Source organism: Pleurodeles waltl, chromosome 10, assembly GCF_031143425.1.
Source record: "Pleurodeles waltl isolate 20211129_DDA chromosome 10, aPleWal1.hap1.20221129, whole genome shotgun sequence".
Taxonomy (NCBI): domain Eukaryota; kingdom Metazoa; phylum Chordata; class Amphibia; order Caudata; family Salamandridae; genus Pleurodeles; species Pleurodeles waltl.
The window spans coordinates 141,543,572-141,561,176 of NC_090449.1; the positions used below are offsets into that span (position 1 = coordinate 141,543,572).

General features: G+C 46.7%; 2 protein-coding genes across 2 annotated transcripts in view; one reads left to right on the forward strand and one right to left on the reverse strand.

Moving 5' to 3' along the window:
* The window catches only part of LOC138261246 (E3 SUMO-protein ligase KIAA1586-like), a 318,042-nt gene extending 305,896 nt beyond the window's left edge, over window positions 1–12,146 (reverse strand). The window contains exons 1-2 of the mRNA XM_069210012.1: window positions 11,937–12,146; window positions 450–612 (exon numbers count right to left, since the gene is read on the reverse strand). The gene's annotated coding sequence lies outside the window, so the exon portion shown is untranslated. The remainder of the gene's footprint in view (window positions 1–449; window positions 613–11,936) is intronic.
* LOC138261247 (urotensin-2 receptor-like) lies at window positions 10,032–15,132 on the forward strand. The gene has a single exon (XM_069210013.1). It carries the CDS (start codon window positions 12,584–12,586, stop codon window positions 13,718–13,720), a length of 1,137 nt encoding a protein of 378 aa, XP_069066114.1. The 5' UTR covers window positions 10,032–12,583; the 3' UTR covers window positions 13,721–15,132.
* The last annotated feature ends 2,473 nt before the right edge of the window (window positions 15,133–17,605 follow it).

Here is a 17,605-nt window from a genome sequence, read left to right on the forward strand (position 1 = left end):
TCTCATGCTGAACTAACCTTCTTACTACCTCCTCATTAAGCCTTGCTCCAGTCATGTCTAAACTACTTCCTTGCCCTGATTCCATATCAACTGCTATTAAAAAATGCCAACCACTCTAACAATGCTAACCAATATACTGTATCTAATCTATTCACCACTGAACAACTCTAAAACAAACAAACCTAACTGTTATTGTTAAATCATGAAACACTATCTACCTAATTCCCTATAATAACCCAGATGCTCTCCTCCTTTCCCAACCACTCATTGCAATTGTGAAATGTTCATTTCTGTCAAATGAACCAGAACATTCTGTCCCGTCGAGCTAGTGCGTTCATCAGTTTTTTAATGTTGGTATGCCCAACTTTATATGGCCCCCAAAACACACGAGATCACTCGCGAGAATTTATTCATTTAATTTCCACCCGTGCCACAAACACATGACTTACAGGGAGTTTGTGCCTCTGTGCTGAAAGCGTTGAAGCGAGGACGCGACCGCCAGCCAACTTGGTAAGCCAGCGCGTGCATCTGCTCCGTGCACTCCTGCCCACGCGACGCATCTCACTCACAGGGCGGGAAGACTCGCGACACCTGGATCACTCGGCAACCCAACTGCAGGCAAAGCGGCAACGCCTTAGTTAAATATCTTTCCACAAAATATTTCTCAAAAAATTACCTCATTTACAAACTTCTCCAAAGCATGTGTTTATAAACAATCCATCCTACTTAACATTATATACTCTATTATTATTTTGTTATTATTATTAACTTGATTTGATAATGCGCACGAATAACCCCAGCCAGGGTATCTCGGCGCAGGTCAACTGGAAGCAGTGGAACACAGGTTCTAAAACAGTGCCGTTTTTAATAATTTCCTATATTTGCTGTAGTCAGAGCAGGTTTGAACCGAGAATGGCAACTTATTCCAGAGAGTGGGGGCCAAATAGGAGAAGACTCTTTCACCACATTTAATTTGTCGTATGCGTAGGACCGATAATAGCTCTTTATCACTAGAATACAAATTCTTGGTAGGCAGGTAGCGCTTGAAACACTGACAAAGGTAATTAGGCCCTTTCCCCTGAAAAGCTTTATGGGTTAAGGAGCATATTTTGAATGCCATTCTTTTCTTTACTGCCAGCCAGTGTAGAGATCTTAAAAAAAGGTGTGGACGCTGTTGTAGGGGACCGATTACAAATCAGCCATGCAGCTGTGTTTTGCACCACTTGTAATTTAGACAGAAGTGACTCACTGGCATATGCCAAGAGTGCGTTCCTGTAATACAGCCGACTCACCACAAGGACCTGAACCAAAGTCTTTCTGGCTGTCAAAGGGAGAAATGGCAGAGCTTTCTTAAGTAAGCATAACATGTGAAAGCAACTACCTGTTGTGGATAGAACTTGTTATTTCATCGTAAGGTCATGGTCCACCCTAACTCCAAGGCTTTTTACAACCTTACCTCAAGTGGGGGCCTTGCCTAACTCCGACAGCCACCAGTCCGGAGTACACAGATGGTGGGCTTTCCCAAACAGAATAATTTCTGTTTTCCCTGGATTCAGCTGAAGGAAGTTATCGGACATCCACCCTGGAATAGCTTTCATTCCAACCAAAAAGCAGTCATTCACCATGTCAATATCCTCATCAAAGGAAATAACCAACTGTGTGTCATCCACATATAACAGGATATCAAACCCATGTGATATATTGACTTTGGCCAGGGGTGCCACATAGATGTTCAATAGTGTGGGGTTCAAGCTTAAGCCCTGTGGTACCCCTTTATCGACCAAACAAGGCCTGGATTTGAAAGCTCCCAGCAAGATATGCTGGACTCTCTCTTTCAGGAAATCCTGGAATCAGACCAGGACAGACCCAGAAATCCTAATCTCTTGTAATATTCCAAGTAATTTAAAATGGGACACCAATTAAAATGCTACGGATAGGTCTCAGAGCACAAGCATAGCTGGGATGTCCGTGTCCAGCGAACACCAGACGATGTCAGTCACAGCAACCAAGGCCGGCTCAGTGCCATGCTCAGGTCTAAAACCTGCCTGTGAGGAGTCCAGGATCTTATTCACTTCACAATAGTCAGTTAGTTGTTGGTTAGTTACAGCATCCAGCAGCTTGGCCAAGAGCTTGAGTAATGAGATGGGTCTATGATTTGAGAGAACAGATGGGTCCACGTTGCTCTTCTTTTGAATAGGGATGATCAGTGCCAATTTCCAGGCTGAGAGAATTTTCTCAGTCTCAATGGATAGATTGAATAGTGACCTTGTCTGTGGGGCAATATGGCTAGCCAGTAAGGCTATAATCCTAGGTGGACAGGAGTCTATTTTCGGAACTGGCTTTTGCTCCTTCTAGTACATGTTGTATTTGTTCCAATGTAAAAGTTTGGAACTTTTCCAGCCTGTAGCACCTGGAATTAGGAGAGGGGCTGCAATTTAGCTCAGCAATGGATTGCTGCAGCTTACTATTAAAGTCTTGATATATTAGCTTGATCTTAGCCTCAAAATAATCAGCAAGGGAATCGCATGGTTCCTACAGTCAGGCAGGAAGATGGACATATTCCTTAAGAGTTTTAAACAATTCTTTAGAGGAATTGCCCGCCTGATCAATTTGCTTGCTAATATACATTTTACAGACCCTTTTTATATTCCAATGATAGATGAAGAGTGCCTTCTTTAAAGCGACTTTGTTATATGAAACATAGGTCAGACGCCATTATCTCTCTAACTTCTTATAGAGCGCTTCCACAGCTTTAAGCTCTGTAGTATACCAGGGTGCAAAAGGTCTATGTGGAGTATTTGTCTGAATTCTTAAAGAAGTAATACTATCAAAGGAGGAATTTGAGGCAGACCATAATCCTACCAACGTATGATTTACTTCAAAGGCCTGCCTGGCCAAGGGAATGTCAAAAACAGAATGGAAAGAATTCGGAGAGAACTTTGTTGCCAGGTAGTCTCAGATTTGGCTTTTCCAGATTAGCAATCTGGAAACCTATTAGGGCATGGTCAGTCCATGTAAGAGGAAGCGGTGGTTCACAATGTAATGCCTTAGAATTCGTGAAAATCAAATCCAAAGTGTGGCCAGCGGAATGGTTAGGACCCAAACTTTTTTGGTGTAAGCCCATAGTCTCTAAATCGGCTAAGAGCTGAGGCGTATCTCTGTCAAAGCAGTCATCAAAGTGATAACTAAAATCTACCAGTAGTAAAACATTTTTGGGTGGCAATGCTCTCAATAAGAAGATCCAGTTGGGCGATAGAGCTAAACTAAACTAAACTAAAATGAAAATTGAATAGAACTAGCTTCTATAAATAAAAAGCTTTGGTTTTATTCACAAACAGTTAACAACACTTACTATTTATCTATCTTAAAAACTTAAAATACATATAACTTATTAGCTAACAATTTAACTGATTTAAAAATGGAGGTATCGCTCCAATAGCATCACTTAAAAGAGAAAGAGTGTTATGAGAACGTACTATTTTTGGACTATAGAGTTCTAGTTCTAGAATGATATTGTTCGGATGTTCTTTGAAGGTGCTGCAGGAGTGGCAATAAAAGAAGTAATGGATAATGGTAGCATCTGGTCTTGAAATGAAATCCATCGAGTTCGCAACACCAAACCCTGAGACCCCCAAAACGGAAAGCTGTCAGTTTGTCTGATGCACTGAAAACCCTTGCATTGGAACAATTCCTCTGCCTCTCAAGGCACAGCTCTTTTAGGCTGCCTGCACTTCAAGAGATGCAAATGCAATGTATGTGTGAGGTATGGCTAGACGTGGGCCCTGGGCTCACTATGCCGCTGGACTCAAGCTAGCCAGGATGATGACGGGTGATACCCTGAAACTGGTCCCAGGATGTTTGTTTACGGTCCGAAGAGGACCTGCCTGGGAGTTCAGGCTGGACTGCTCCCATGGAGAGCAAGGTCAAGACTGATATGCGTATGGCTAGGTCCAAACTGGGGTGGCTTTGTGGGCAAAAAACCGATGGCTTGCGATGCGGCCCGAGCGATTGCCAGTGGCTGAGATTGATTCAAGATTTCATCCGTCACCTTGTTGTTTTTGCGTTTACGCTTCTAGAGAGACGTAAATAATCAGTTAAATTGTGTTTATTCAGTATGATAGATGCCGCTAATGCTTTATTAAATATGTCTGCTTGGCCTACTGTGTAAACACTGTAGCTGAAACTGCGCAATAAGTTATCAAAACTATTGCATGAAAATGTAAGGAAATAATGAAATGTAATTAAGTTTTGGATGTTGCTGCTAAGAGAGTGCCAATTTTATTCACCTAATGAATAAGGAGCTACTGTTGCAGTCTAATGATTTCTCAGGAAATTGAACTAAATTAACTTCTACATTAAAGATATCAACTAATATGTAAGTCTTAAAGCTGACAGTGATGCTGCTGCTATGTATGAAAGATATAAGTATTCATTGATATGTTCACCAAATGCAGGAGACATGAACAAAATGATATCAATTACAGATGTCAAAATGAATTTTAATTGAGCTTACATGGGTGAGAGAAAACGCTCTTGTAGAAATAGACACATATGAATGGATACTGCAGCGTGAGAAAGGGGATGAAAATGTTACTGCCCTTCAGGTCCTGTGGTTTTTCAGCAAAAAGCAAAATATATTTTATTTTCAGTGCTGCTGATGCTTGTGAGGGGAATGTTGTAAATAGATAAGTGTAAAGGCTGATGTAAGGTTGTATGTATTTGTGAAGGCCTATACAGGAAAATATGTTTTACCTTTGTAGTTTGACCTCTAGTGAAAGTACTGCGGTGGTGAGTGAGTTGGAGTGAGTCGAGAGCCTGTGTCATCGTTCCCGACCGGCCCCAGGACATGGGAGTCACACGGCACAGCACATCACTGCAGGGTTGGTGATACTTTAAGACTGCTGTAGATATCTGCCTAGCAGTGCTCCTATAAGGGAACGCAATAAAGTTCCAGATCACAAAAAGTAGCATTAAAAAGCCTAGTTGCAAAGGAAGGGGTGTGTTTGTAGTGTGCCACATGGCACTGCTATAACACGACACACACACACAAAGCGCACCGTGACATACACAAAGGTTTGTCAGAACCAATGGGTACATATCATGCATGCAGAACATATATCAGTGTCATCGCCACTTTCATTGCCACGCTCCAGACACCACAGTGGCGACGTAAAAGTGATGGCCATTATCCCCAGGTAGCCCAGGGCCTGCTGACTCAGATCAGCCCGGAACCTGCTAGGCTCAGCACCGAAGGTGCACTACCACAGACGTAGGACAACCAATAAATTAACGCGTGGATCACCACCTGCGCATGCGCCAGACAGTACCAACCAAAGCTGGAGCAGGCGCGTTGGGTCCCTCATGGCAGCCTCGCCCGAAGAGGATCATAGCGAGGCAGGAGACCTTTGTAGGTGTACCCCGTGCTCCTTATTCGAGGCTAGGGCCCACACGCATCACAAAAGGGCAGAAATGGTTGTAAAGGCAAAGGTGAGTAACGACGCACTTACCTCTGCTGAATGTCAGCCCACCCCCAAAACTCAAAGGGCTTCAAGACGTTAGTGTAATTAAATACTGAGTACAACAACAATATTCATATTGAGAAAGGGGAGACACCTGGCAAACGCTCCAATCTGGAATACTGGCCATAGACAAAAGCGAGTTTCACACCTGCGTGAGAGAGAAGCACATGGGCGATGAACTGTGACGTGTGGTGGGGGTAGTCACTACACAACTCGACCTGCATTTGGCAGTGCATGGAATTCCTCACCAGCAATCAACACAGTACACTGAACAGGAGACACACTCTAAGGACCTGGGCAGTGCTCGGATTAAAAAGGGATGGGAAATAACAGAGAAGCAGTGCCCCCCGATCCGTGTCCCAAGGGGTGATTGACACTACCACTCTCGGAGACAAATGGAAGAATTAGCATCAGCGACCAACACATTTTCAATCAATCCCTCAGCTGAAGCACCAGAAACCTACGTACCACATCAATCTGTGAGGACAGCCTTCCATCCAGTATACCAAGTAGCTTGAAATAGTAATCCACACCCACCCTTCAGGTATCTGAGTGACCTGGCAACCGCAACTCAGAGGTGGTATGTTGTTAAGAATTACTTCAAAGTAGTGAAGTACACTGATGGGGAAGCCACCTGCTCTCTCCTGCACTTCCCCTGGGAAGAAAGCTTCAAGCCTTCTGCAAGCTCCCAAACACCAGGAATGAGCCTTAATATAGAGCACTGACTGCTCACTTTGACCCACAAATGAATCCAGACTTTGAATGGTTTGTGATGTTACAAACTTGTCAGAAAGAGGGGGAGCCCATCAAAGTCTTGTGTACGAGGCTGAGAGAATTGCAAGCATCTACACTGGAGATGGAACATAGAACCCGGAGGCCACCAGAAAGCCCTAACCCCGACACCAGCCACACGCAGACCGACAACACTTTATTTGTTATTTTTATATTGAAGAATTCTTTTTTTTAAACACACGCAGTTAATATTTCACTTGAAAAACAATACAATACATCAAATACCTTCACATCATTTCAATAAGAATTACTCAGTTACTCAAGTCATAAATCAATGTGACAAGATACCTTCCTGTCCTGAACCTGGTATGGACCACACAGGTGAACCGTACCTCACCTGTATCCCTGGAGGGGGCGGTTCCCCAGACTTCACCGTCCCTTGTCCTCATGCTATGGGTTTCGCCCCTCCCCAAACACCAATCCGCCATGGGGGTGTAACGGGGTGGCCAGGAGCGGGTGCCCCATGCCCACCCCAGCGATCTGGGCTCCCTACCCCCCAAGCTGGTGTGTACATCTGCAGGTTGGTTCAGGACTTCAGGATCCTACCTCTGGTGTAATCCAGAGGACCCTGCCTTGGGGACCCCTCTGCTGGTTATGGTGACTTTAGAATTTCCTCTCCAAACCTAAAAAACAGGGGATGGGCGGGAGCCCCCCCTCCCGTCTGATGCGTGCCGGCGGCCAGACCTGGAAGTGACGTGGCCCCTGCGTGACCCCTACCGAATCACTTCCTCCCTCACATCTCGTAAGTTGAAAGAGCGGAAGTGGCAAGGCCAGCCTGACGCACGACTAGTGCGCGAGGTTTGGGCCACGGTGGCCCCGAGATCGAAGGGGCCGCGTGCCCTCATTTTGGGGGGGGGTGCTCTACCAAACAAGGGGATATAAGCACAGATCATTCAAGAATGTAGTACTGCAGTCATGTGGGCACTCATTCTAAGGAAGTCTGGCATCTCACTAAAGAAAAATACAGACTTTAGTAAGATCCATTACCTGTCAAACTGGTAGCTGAGCAGTTACACTTCATCTTAGGGAAACTTACGATCACAGAAGAACTGGAGTCACTCAGGCAGATCAAGATGGAGGCCATGGATACCGTCAGGAAGTGATGCCCCCGCAAGCAACAAACTAACCAATCTAGAAGGATTATAAATTGACACAATGCAGGGTGGCAACTATGAACTGAAGCCACATCCACTCGATCTCAGTGCATGGTATCATCAAGTCAGGCTAGATAAAGGGTGCAGGTACATCACCATGTTTTCTACTCATGTTGTTTCTGGAGGTGTTAGTGACTAAACTTTGGAATCTCTTCTGTAATGGATGTTTTCAAAACACAGTATATAAAGTGCTAACTAGCCTTGAATGAGTGCTGAGCATCAGTGATGGTATTCTAATCTAAGCCACAGCATTGCAGAGTGCCAAAAATGCCTGAGAGCGACCCTGTAGAGATTGTTAGTCTTGAGCCTGATACTGCACTAGAAAAAGTGTGAATTATTCAAAACAGGTGTACAGCTTTTTGGGTATGTCGCCTCAGACTCAAGTGTGTGTTGACCAACAAATGGGGGGGGGGGGGGGGGGGGTGGTAAACATCAGACGCTGCCCTGCCTCAGTCAGTAGCAGAATTGCAAATTTTATTGGGATGGTAACTTGAGGGGCGTTCATTCTGAACGTGGCGAGTCTCGGTGTGAAACCTTGACAGCTCTCACCCCATCATCCACACCATGCCAATGGGGTTGCTGAGAGAGAAAAGCTCTTCGGTGAATCAAAGACTCCATCCTTCACAGCGCAGCAATGAGCTTCTTTGACCCCACAAGAGAGCCTGAGCTCATTGTTGTTGCCATCTCAGTGGGACTGGAAGCAGTCCTAATGCAAGATCAGAGAGCAGAATGGAGGCCACTTGTGTTTGTCAACTGTGAGATGAAACCACCAGGAAGCTAGAAGAGCAGGAGCAATCCAACGTGTCTAGCTGTGATCAGAACAATGGGAAGAGAAACCTGATTCCCCGTCACTGCACAGTTCACCAGCTCCCACTGAAAATCCTGAACCGCCAACCCGTTGATCTGTCATTGAACCACCACAGGGCATATTGAGCAGCCTCGTGGAGGAGATGTTGGCTGGTACCATCGAAAGTCAAACCAGCATCCATCGCAGAGGCTAAAAAAAACATGCAGGGTAAGATGAACTAAGGGACTCTCCTTGTACAGGCTGATGATTCAAAACATATGTTGGGGAGGAATGTAGTGTGACACATGGGAGTGCTGTAACACTACACAGGCACTCAAGCACCCTCATACTGGGCGCAGCATCAGGATATTCCCAGAGGGTTGTCTGAGCGCAGGGGCTCAGACACTATGTGTAGACCTACTACCAGTCCTACTCACCTTCACCGCCGCGCTCGCAGACACTATAGCGCTCTTTGGAAAGATGCCAGTTTGACTTGGGTTACAAGTACTCTGTCAGTGTAGCTTCTTCTCTGCCTGTCAATGAACTGATGTTTAGGTCTGGCTTTACAGTGCTTCTTTCAAGAATACCTATTGCTACCAGTTCTTTAAAATATGCGCAGAATGGACTTTGACTTTTCCCAGCTGGTGTATCATTCTCTTTCTTATGGAGGGCACTTTTGGAGAGCGTGCGACGCAATGCTTGAAGGACTACAGCACATCCCTAAGTTACACTAAAGCATTGCATATTAAACGAGTTAACTCATAGACACCCTGTTTTGGTTTTCCCCTGCTCCATGCTCCTGAATGTGGTTGATTCAGGACTCAAAATGCAATCCAGACCTATTTGCTTTGCCAGTGCCTGTCATTAACAGAGTGAGCTGTGGCAGTCTTCCGGGTGAGTGGATATCTCCTTTACTCAGTGTGAGACGTGCTCCATCCCTCTTCCATTGCAGAGCAATGGTCAGACTTGCACGGATTTTCACAAGACACTCCAGAACAAATTCAGTAAGATGGCCCCGCCTCCCTCCGTTCATAATATATGAGAAGTATATTACCAATAAAGCCTTTGTACTGAGATCTCACTTCAGCAGTGAAATGGAACACAGTTGGGCAGAAAATCCAGCGCAGCGTAATTGTAGTGCCAAAATGCTGACTGTGCAACTCTCGTGCTAAACCAAAACTACCTAATCGTACCTAAAATACTGCTACAGACTTCGGCGCTCCAATCATCAGGGGAACAGCCAATGCTGTGGTCTAGCTAGCCGCGTCCAGCCTAGAGTCAGAGGTTTGAAACGTAACGGGGCGGCTCAGCCTTTCATCTTGTTGAGGTCGATGAAACGTGGAACATGAATTTAGGATGACAGTGTTTCGAAGCGCTAAAAAAGGTAGAAAACGTTAGATGAATGGCTCGTTATTTTCACGAATTCATATAATGAAAAGATCAAAGTTATTGCTTGTCTCATTATTGGAAGGTCACCCCAGTTATTGATTACATTGTTAACATTGGGGTTCGTAGATATTCCTGATGTTGCCCCTGTGCAGAGCTGGAACTCAGTCCCTGGCACACACCATGCACATAGATGTCGTCGTGAGATGGAAGCAGGTGTTACAGGGAGGATAGTGACCCTCATGTTAATAATAATAACCGGTGCTTTAAATGGGCAGGTACCGGCGTGAGTCACGGAGCCCCTCTCACCACAGCTCAGACCCCGCCCTCCTCCGGAGACTCCCGCTGTGAAAAGTGCGTGCTGCCTCGGCCGGCTGTGAGAGGTGCCCGGGATGCCCCTGCTGCGCGGACCCTCCTGCCAGAGCCTCTCTGCGGCCGTCCTGCGGGCACTGCCTGGACGCGAAGCCTGCCCTGCGTGGGGCATACTCTCAGGCTGAGTCCGCACCGGTGCGCAGCGCCTGTCCTGTGTGGACGCTCTTCTCTGTCTGCACAACGCTACCAGCCTTTTCTTTCGTAGGAACTTCTTCAAGTCGGCACATGGGTGCGATCTGACCTCTACGTGGGCACCGCTCTCAGGCGGCACAAAGGTACTCCGTGCCTGTCCAGCCAGGACCACGGCTCTGCCTGTCCTACGACGATACTTCGCCTCGCCTGCGCAAAGGTACTCGGAACCTGTCCTCCTGCACGAATACTTCATAAACTTTGCAAAAAACTACTCCGAGCCTGCCCTTCTGCGCGAATATTTAATATTTAATCCAGCGTGCACAAAGATACTCAGAGCCAGTCCTGCGCAGACCATTGCTGCAATCTGTGCAAGCAAACCTGCATCTGCGGCGAAAATCTCCAAGATTACACGGGTTTGCTCTGTGACTGTTCTGTATGAGAACTGCGCTAGTCAGCACAGGTACCCGCCCTGTGAGGACCGTGTGGATGCTTCACTCAGCCTAGCGCTCCAGCGTGTCCATCGTTAAGCTCTCTGCCCTGACACCGCGCTCAGCCTGCACACACGTGCTCTGTGCCTGTCCTGCGCGAGCCATCCTTCCAGTGCAGTAGCGCGCCTGTGCCTGTCCTATGTAGTGAACACGGCGTGGAGACGTCACCTAGCCCGCGCCAAGTCTGCTCATCTGTGCCAAGTGCCTGGTCGTGGACACACTGAGGGGGGACTTCAGTCAATTTGCACGCGCCTTCTGTGCCTTCCTGCAGGGACACGCTCCCACCCCGCACACAGGACGTCTGCTGAAGGGAAACTCTCCCAGCCTGCACACAGCCTCCCTGTGCTTGTCCTGAGTGGGCACTTCAAACTGACGCATCCTGCGCCTGACCTGCGCGAACATTGCTGTCACCCTGCACACAGGACCTGTGCTGGGAGGGAACTCTCCCAGCCTGCACACAGCCTCTCTGTGCTTGTCCTGCGTGGGCACTTCAAACTGACGCATCCTGCGCCTGACCTGCGCGAACATTGCTGTCACCCTGCACACAGGACCTGTGCTGGGAGGGAACTCTCCCAGCCTGCACACAGCCTCCCTGTGCTTGTCCTGCGTGGGCACTTCAAACTGACGCATCCTGCGCCTGACCTGCGCGAACATTGCTGTCACCCTGCACACAGGACCTGTGCTGGGAGGGAACTCTCCCAGCCTGCACACAGCCTCTCTGTGCTTGTCCTGCGTGGGTACTTCAAACAGACGCATCCTGCGCGTTGCCTGCGTCAACACTGCTGTCACCCTGCACACAGGTGCCTCTAGCTGTTCTACATGGAAGCGGTGTCCATCCTGCAATCAGGTGCTCTGTGCCCGTCCTGCTGCAGTGTGTGCGAACTGCGCTCAACCTACACGCATGCACTCTGTGCCTGACCTACGTGCACTCTGTCTCCAGCCTGCACACGCGTGCTAAGTGCCTGTTCTGTGCGGATACCTCGCAGGTACTGCGACCGGTCTGCACAGAAGTGCCCTGCCCCTCTCCGGCGTGGGCACGGCCCCCAGTCTGTCCCCTCGTGTCTCAGCCTTGGCAAACCCACCTCCCGTGCTAGCCCGTCTGCACACAGCTGCTCGTCCAGCGTGGACTCTGCTCCCCCCCAGGCACCTGGGACTCCCTCCTTTCCAGCCCTGTCCGGATGCACCTTCCCTGCGCCTGCAGCTTCACGCGTCCTGACCGAGGATTCGACTGCGCAAGGAACGGGTTTGTTTTTAGTTTACATTGTCGTCCCTTTTACGGTAAACTCCTACCCTGGCTTCTCCTGACCTGGAGAGAGCATCCCTTCCTCCCTCGTCGAACCTGTCCAACTGTCGAGGCAGGAGGAGCCTCGGTGAAGTCCAGCTCGGCGCCGGACGCCTTGGGAGGGCAGTTTCACTCGAGCTCAGTCTCCACAATTTTGTATTTTTCTAGTCAGCCTGGCACGGAGCACGAGCGCCTCTGAAAACCATCTGAGGGAACAGGTTAGCGTCTGAATGTGCTGGCACCGCTGACAGGAAAATAGCTCAGCCAGCAACGCGTGCTTTGTCTGTGCAAACTATCACCGCCTCCTCGTGCTGCAGGCAGCCTGTCCAGGACTTCCAGAGACATACCCTGAAGATTCCCCCCTAAACATTCGTGCCTCTCCGAGACCAGCCTGCGGCATGCAAAGAGATTGCTGCTTTGTACTTTGTAACTGAATCTGCAAAACCAACCAGGAAATGATGGCTCTGGCGTTGCAGGTAACCAGTGTGCACCTGTGTGAACAAACGTTTGCTACGGCTAACTAGTCCCGCGGTGACTGGGGTAGGTGGAGTAGGCTGTGGGCTTCATACCATGTGCCTGCTCATAAAGTAGGCCACCAAGTGTCTATTGGGCCTGCTTTGTTCATGAGCATCATTGATGCTCACACATATGATGGATTGAGTGGATTCTAGATGACTGCCTCCCCTAGAGACATGGACCTTAACCAAGCGACCACGCTGCCATGGAGCCCAAAGAACGCTACAGCTCACATGAACACCTCTCTGGAGATTCTTGAGGTCAGCAACGACATGTTGATCACCTCGTTCCTCGGTGGGATCCTTGCGGTGATGTGCCTGGTAGGTGTGGGGGGCAACGTCTACACTCTGGTGGTCATGAACCTCTCAATGAGGTTTGCAGGGTCCATGTATGTGTACATCGTCAACTTGGCCCTGGCAGACCTCCTGTACCTGTCCACTATCCCCTTCGTGGTCTGCACATACTTTGTGAAGGACTGGTACTTTGGGGACATTGGCTGTCGCATCTTGTTCAGCTTGGACCTCCTGACAATGCATGCCAGCATCTTTATTCTCACCATCATGAGCACGGAACGGTACCTGGCTGTGGTGAAACCCCTGGACACCATTGGGCGGTCTAGAGACTACAGGCGGACAATCACATGCCTGGTGTGGTTAGGTTCCTTCCTTCTAGCCCTCCCAACCATGATCTTGATAGACCTTCGGACAAGCCACCAGAACGGAGTGACCAAGCGCATGTGCCACCCCACGTGGCAGATGGAAGCCTACAAAGTGTACCTTACAATTCTCTTCAATACCTGCATCCTAGTCCCGGGCCTAGTGATTTGTTACCTGTACATCAAGTTGGCCAGGACCTACTGGAAATCCCAAACTGATCTGTTCAGCCCTAAGGAGACAAAAAGGTGCCCCCGCCAGAAAGTATTGTACATGATTTTCAGTATCGTCCTTGCCTACTGGGCATGTTTTGTGCCCTTCTGGTTGTGGCAGCTTCTCAGCATCTACTATTACCAGCCTGGCCACCTAACCAGCAAAACTGTGGTCTATATTAACTTCATGGTGACTTGCCTGGCTTACAGCAACAGTTGCATCAACCCCTTCCTGTACACACTGCTCTCCAAGAACTATAAGGAGTACTTGAGGAACCGGCATAAGAATCCCAGCAACGGACCCTCTGGCAAGAAACCCAAGCGGCACTCGTCCAGGAGGTCAGTGTCTTCTGCCAGCCACCCCTACACAGAATCCATTGCCTTTGCACAGCTCAAGGGGAGCATGGAGGGAGCCACTGCGGTCTAGACTGGGCTACTACTTTTATGACTCTTTTGACAATCTGCAATCAGATCGAACCAGGTCTGTTCTCAATGGGTTGACTATGTCATTGGCTTGTGCTGAAGCAAATCCCCACTATGTTGTTTGCACCTAGGTGGATCCCGACTCTCAGCCATATCTTTACAATCTAGACACAAATGTCCATCGTAGGTTGAGAATGGTCGTATCCATGCCATATTTTTTGAATAATCACTAACTATGTATATGCATTCCATTTAAATTACTTGTATGCACATTTATCTTGCATAGGAATCCTGAAATTTAGGATTACCATTGACTATGTTATTACTTTTCGTTTAGATTAATTTGTGATTATTTACTCTTTCATGAACATCCTGAAATTCAGGATACTCAGTGGCTAAGTAAACACGTTTGATTTATATTAGTTGTATGCACTTTCCCCTTGGATACATATCTTAAAATTCAGGGTAACATCTGACAATGTAATTTTTCTTGCATGGATATCTTGGATATCTTGAATTTCTGGCATGGATCTGGATCTCTTGAACTTATGTTGGACAACCCTAACCTAGGAGGCACATAAGGACTGGAGGATGGGGGGACCTCGCAGTGCTCTGTGTTCCTCCCAAGTGCCCTGTGGGTGTCTGGAAACATCTGTGCCAACTAATTAGATTGCTGAATGCCTGCTTAAAGCTCCCTCACAATCAGAGGAGAAGAACAGACATATGCCGCCTATAAATAACAGCACAATTTCCAGGTCCAGTGCTTGCCAGTAAGTAAGGGAACATTGACGAAGCGCCAGTTTTTTTACAGCCTGAGCATTGATGCATTGCAAGAACATCTCTCAATTTTTTAGGCATTTCTGAGATAAACACTATCATAATTACTTTGCAATTACTTTCTGCTGACTATGAATAAGCGATTAACTCGTTTTGTCATTCATATTTTTGGTAATTCACTAACAATATGAGTTGTAATTAGATTTCTCGGAAAGCTGACAAATTTGCATATACCAAAAACAATATTTGACATAATCACCCAACCACCATGGAATAGTTTTGAATTTTATTTAAAACACATCTGCCCTTGCCTTCTTCTTCTGTTTTCTTAAAGTCATAAGTAGTGTATGAAGCTGATACATTCATATAGATATAATATCTCATTTTGTGGTTAAACAGTTGATGTTTGTGTTCATTTTGTTCTGTCCAACTTTCAGCCATGAATCCCAACCTTTGAGCCCTGTCTCACCGGGATGCTGCAATCATACCTCCACTTTAAAATATATATATTTTTAAAATTAAGCATGTAATTAATGTTTCAAAAGCCATTTTACAGGAGCAAAGAAAATAAACATTTAATCAAAGCAAAAAAAATTAAAGGAAACATTTGAGCAGGAGTTTACAATAAACCTCTTTCAATTAATGACATCAGGGTTTCTCTGTTTATTATCTCGATTTGTCTAGTTCTGATTTCTCATTTGTATGTATTTCGTAATTTATTATAATTCAATTTGATTTGTTTTTCAAACACGGAGGTGAACAAACTTTCTCCTGGACACTCCTGAATATGTAAAAATATCAATATTGAGGCAGGATCACAGGCACGGGGATTATGTGTTTCGCCTCTACATTTTGTCAGCATCAGCCTTTTGTTTTATAATCAGCATCATGTTACATGTATACCTCTGTTGTCAAACTGGTATACCTTCTAAAGACGTCAAAACGTAAATGGTGCAGACACCTTCCCAGGCTACAGACTAGAGTCTGTGTAATGGCTCCACCTACATGTTTTGTGTGATCTTGCAATTGAGAAACATTTTTTGGAAATGTAAATTGAGGAATGTAGCTTATCTGCGGTTACTTCATCCTATTTTGACCACTTCTTCCCTATCTTAGTCTGGGACTCTATGGGATGCTCCACTTTATGGGGAGTTGTCTTTCTAATTGGCAGCCAGGACCCTAATCCCGACTTCAATTGTTCATGAACCGTGTGATTCTGAGCAAGTTGTTTTGTATCCTTGTGCCTCAGATCGCACATACGTGCAAACAGACTCTGCAGAGTGCAGTCTCAATTACAGGATCACAAATCCAAGCTCATTACAACCAGGTTTGTACAATCGTACCGCTAGGTCCACAGTAAACAAAGACCCGAGCAAACCCTAAACTGCCCTTTCTACTCCCAGGGATCGGACACTACTTTCCCTCTGGACTGGTACCCGCTTTCCTCTCTTATACTCGAAGCCGCAGCAGAACAGCGACACAAACAGAACTTGACTAACATAATCACACCACTAAGTACTCATATAGCACACAATACAAAGTGAATGTCTTCCACAGGCGGTAGGTGTGTATTACTCCCAACAAACCCATTTTCACAACAAAAGGAATGTGGTGTGGAAACTTGTATGCCTTCAAAATGATGCCTTGCGTGTTACATACTGCTGGTTGAAGTGGGGGTGTATTACTCATAGAGATATTCACCTAATTAACCTGTGAACTACAGGCTAAATAAAGATATCTGCAACGAAAGCACTAACCCACTGAGGTATCTTAAAAGCAATAGAAATGTGCGATTTCCTCTCCGACAGACTGTGCATTCATCTATGCTACTTCCTAATTCAAATCTATGACCGGGGGTTACTCACCGATCTTGCTACAAGTGCATTATACCCCTGATGTATCTTAGCAGTACAGCCAGAACCGGGATCTCTGCGGCAGGTGCATTCGCCCCTCGAGCTGTCTTAAAATGCAGCCTTTATGTGACCCATAAGGTAAGACACACTAGGTGTGCTCTGACAATGGCTGCATTGCCCATTTCTTTAGGGTTAGAGATTGTAAAAAAAATAATGCATTGCATAGAATTAGCATCAATGAGATGCTCTCCTTACTCTCCCGTCTTGACGTCACCCTTTTCTAAAGGAAACCCTTATCATCACATTTACCCACAATGATTTTTTGATTTCTACATCCTTCATACTCCGGCTCTTTCGGCCTCACTTGGGGAAGCATTATTCTAGTCGCAAAGGGGCTGATTTGCAGAATCGGCCTGTTTGTGACTAGAAAAATGCTTTTTGGGATGTACAAAGCCCAAACTACGATTCGATAACTTGTTACCGAATCACAGTTTGGGTTTTGCGATTCGGTATTAGGGAGGGGCGTGTCAAGGGCGTCCCTTCCTAATACCGAATCTAAATGATATGGGGCCAGATGTAGCAAGGCATTAGCGCCTCGCAAACGGCGAAAAACGCCGTTTGCGAGGCGCTAATGCCTGTGCGCGATGCAGAAACACATTTTGCGAGTCGGAACCGACTCGCAAAATGTGTTTCCGACTTGCAAATAGGAAGGGGTGTTCCCTTCCTATTTGCAACTCGCACCGCGATGTAAGTTGATTTGTGACCGCAAAAGCGGTCACAAATCAACTCGCAGTTACCATCCACTTGAAGTGGATGGTAACTCATTCGCAAACGGGAAGGGGTCCCCATGGGACCCCTTCCCCTTTGTGAATGATCACAAAAATAATTTTTCAGAGCAGGCAGTGGTCCAATGGACCACTACCTGCCCTGAAAAATACCGAAACAAAAGGTTTCGGTTTATTTTTCAAAGTGCAGCTCGTTTTCCTTTAAGGAAAACGGGTTGCACTTTGAAAAAAAAAACCTGCTTTATTGAAAAGCAGTCGCAAACATGGAGGTCTGCTGACGACAGCAGGCCTCCATGTTTGCGAGTGCCCATAGTCGGTATGGGGCCGCAATTTGCGACCCACCTCATTAATATTAATGAGGTGGGTCATTGCGACCCCATACCGACTCGCAGAAGGTGTCTGAGACACCTTTCTGCATGTGGTTTTGCGAGTTGCAATTTGCGAGTCTCTATGACTCGCAAATTGCAACTCGCA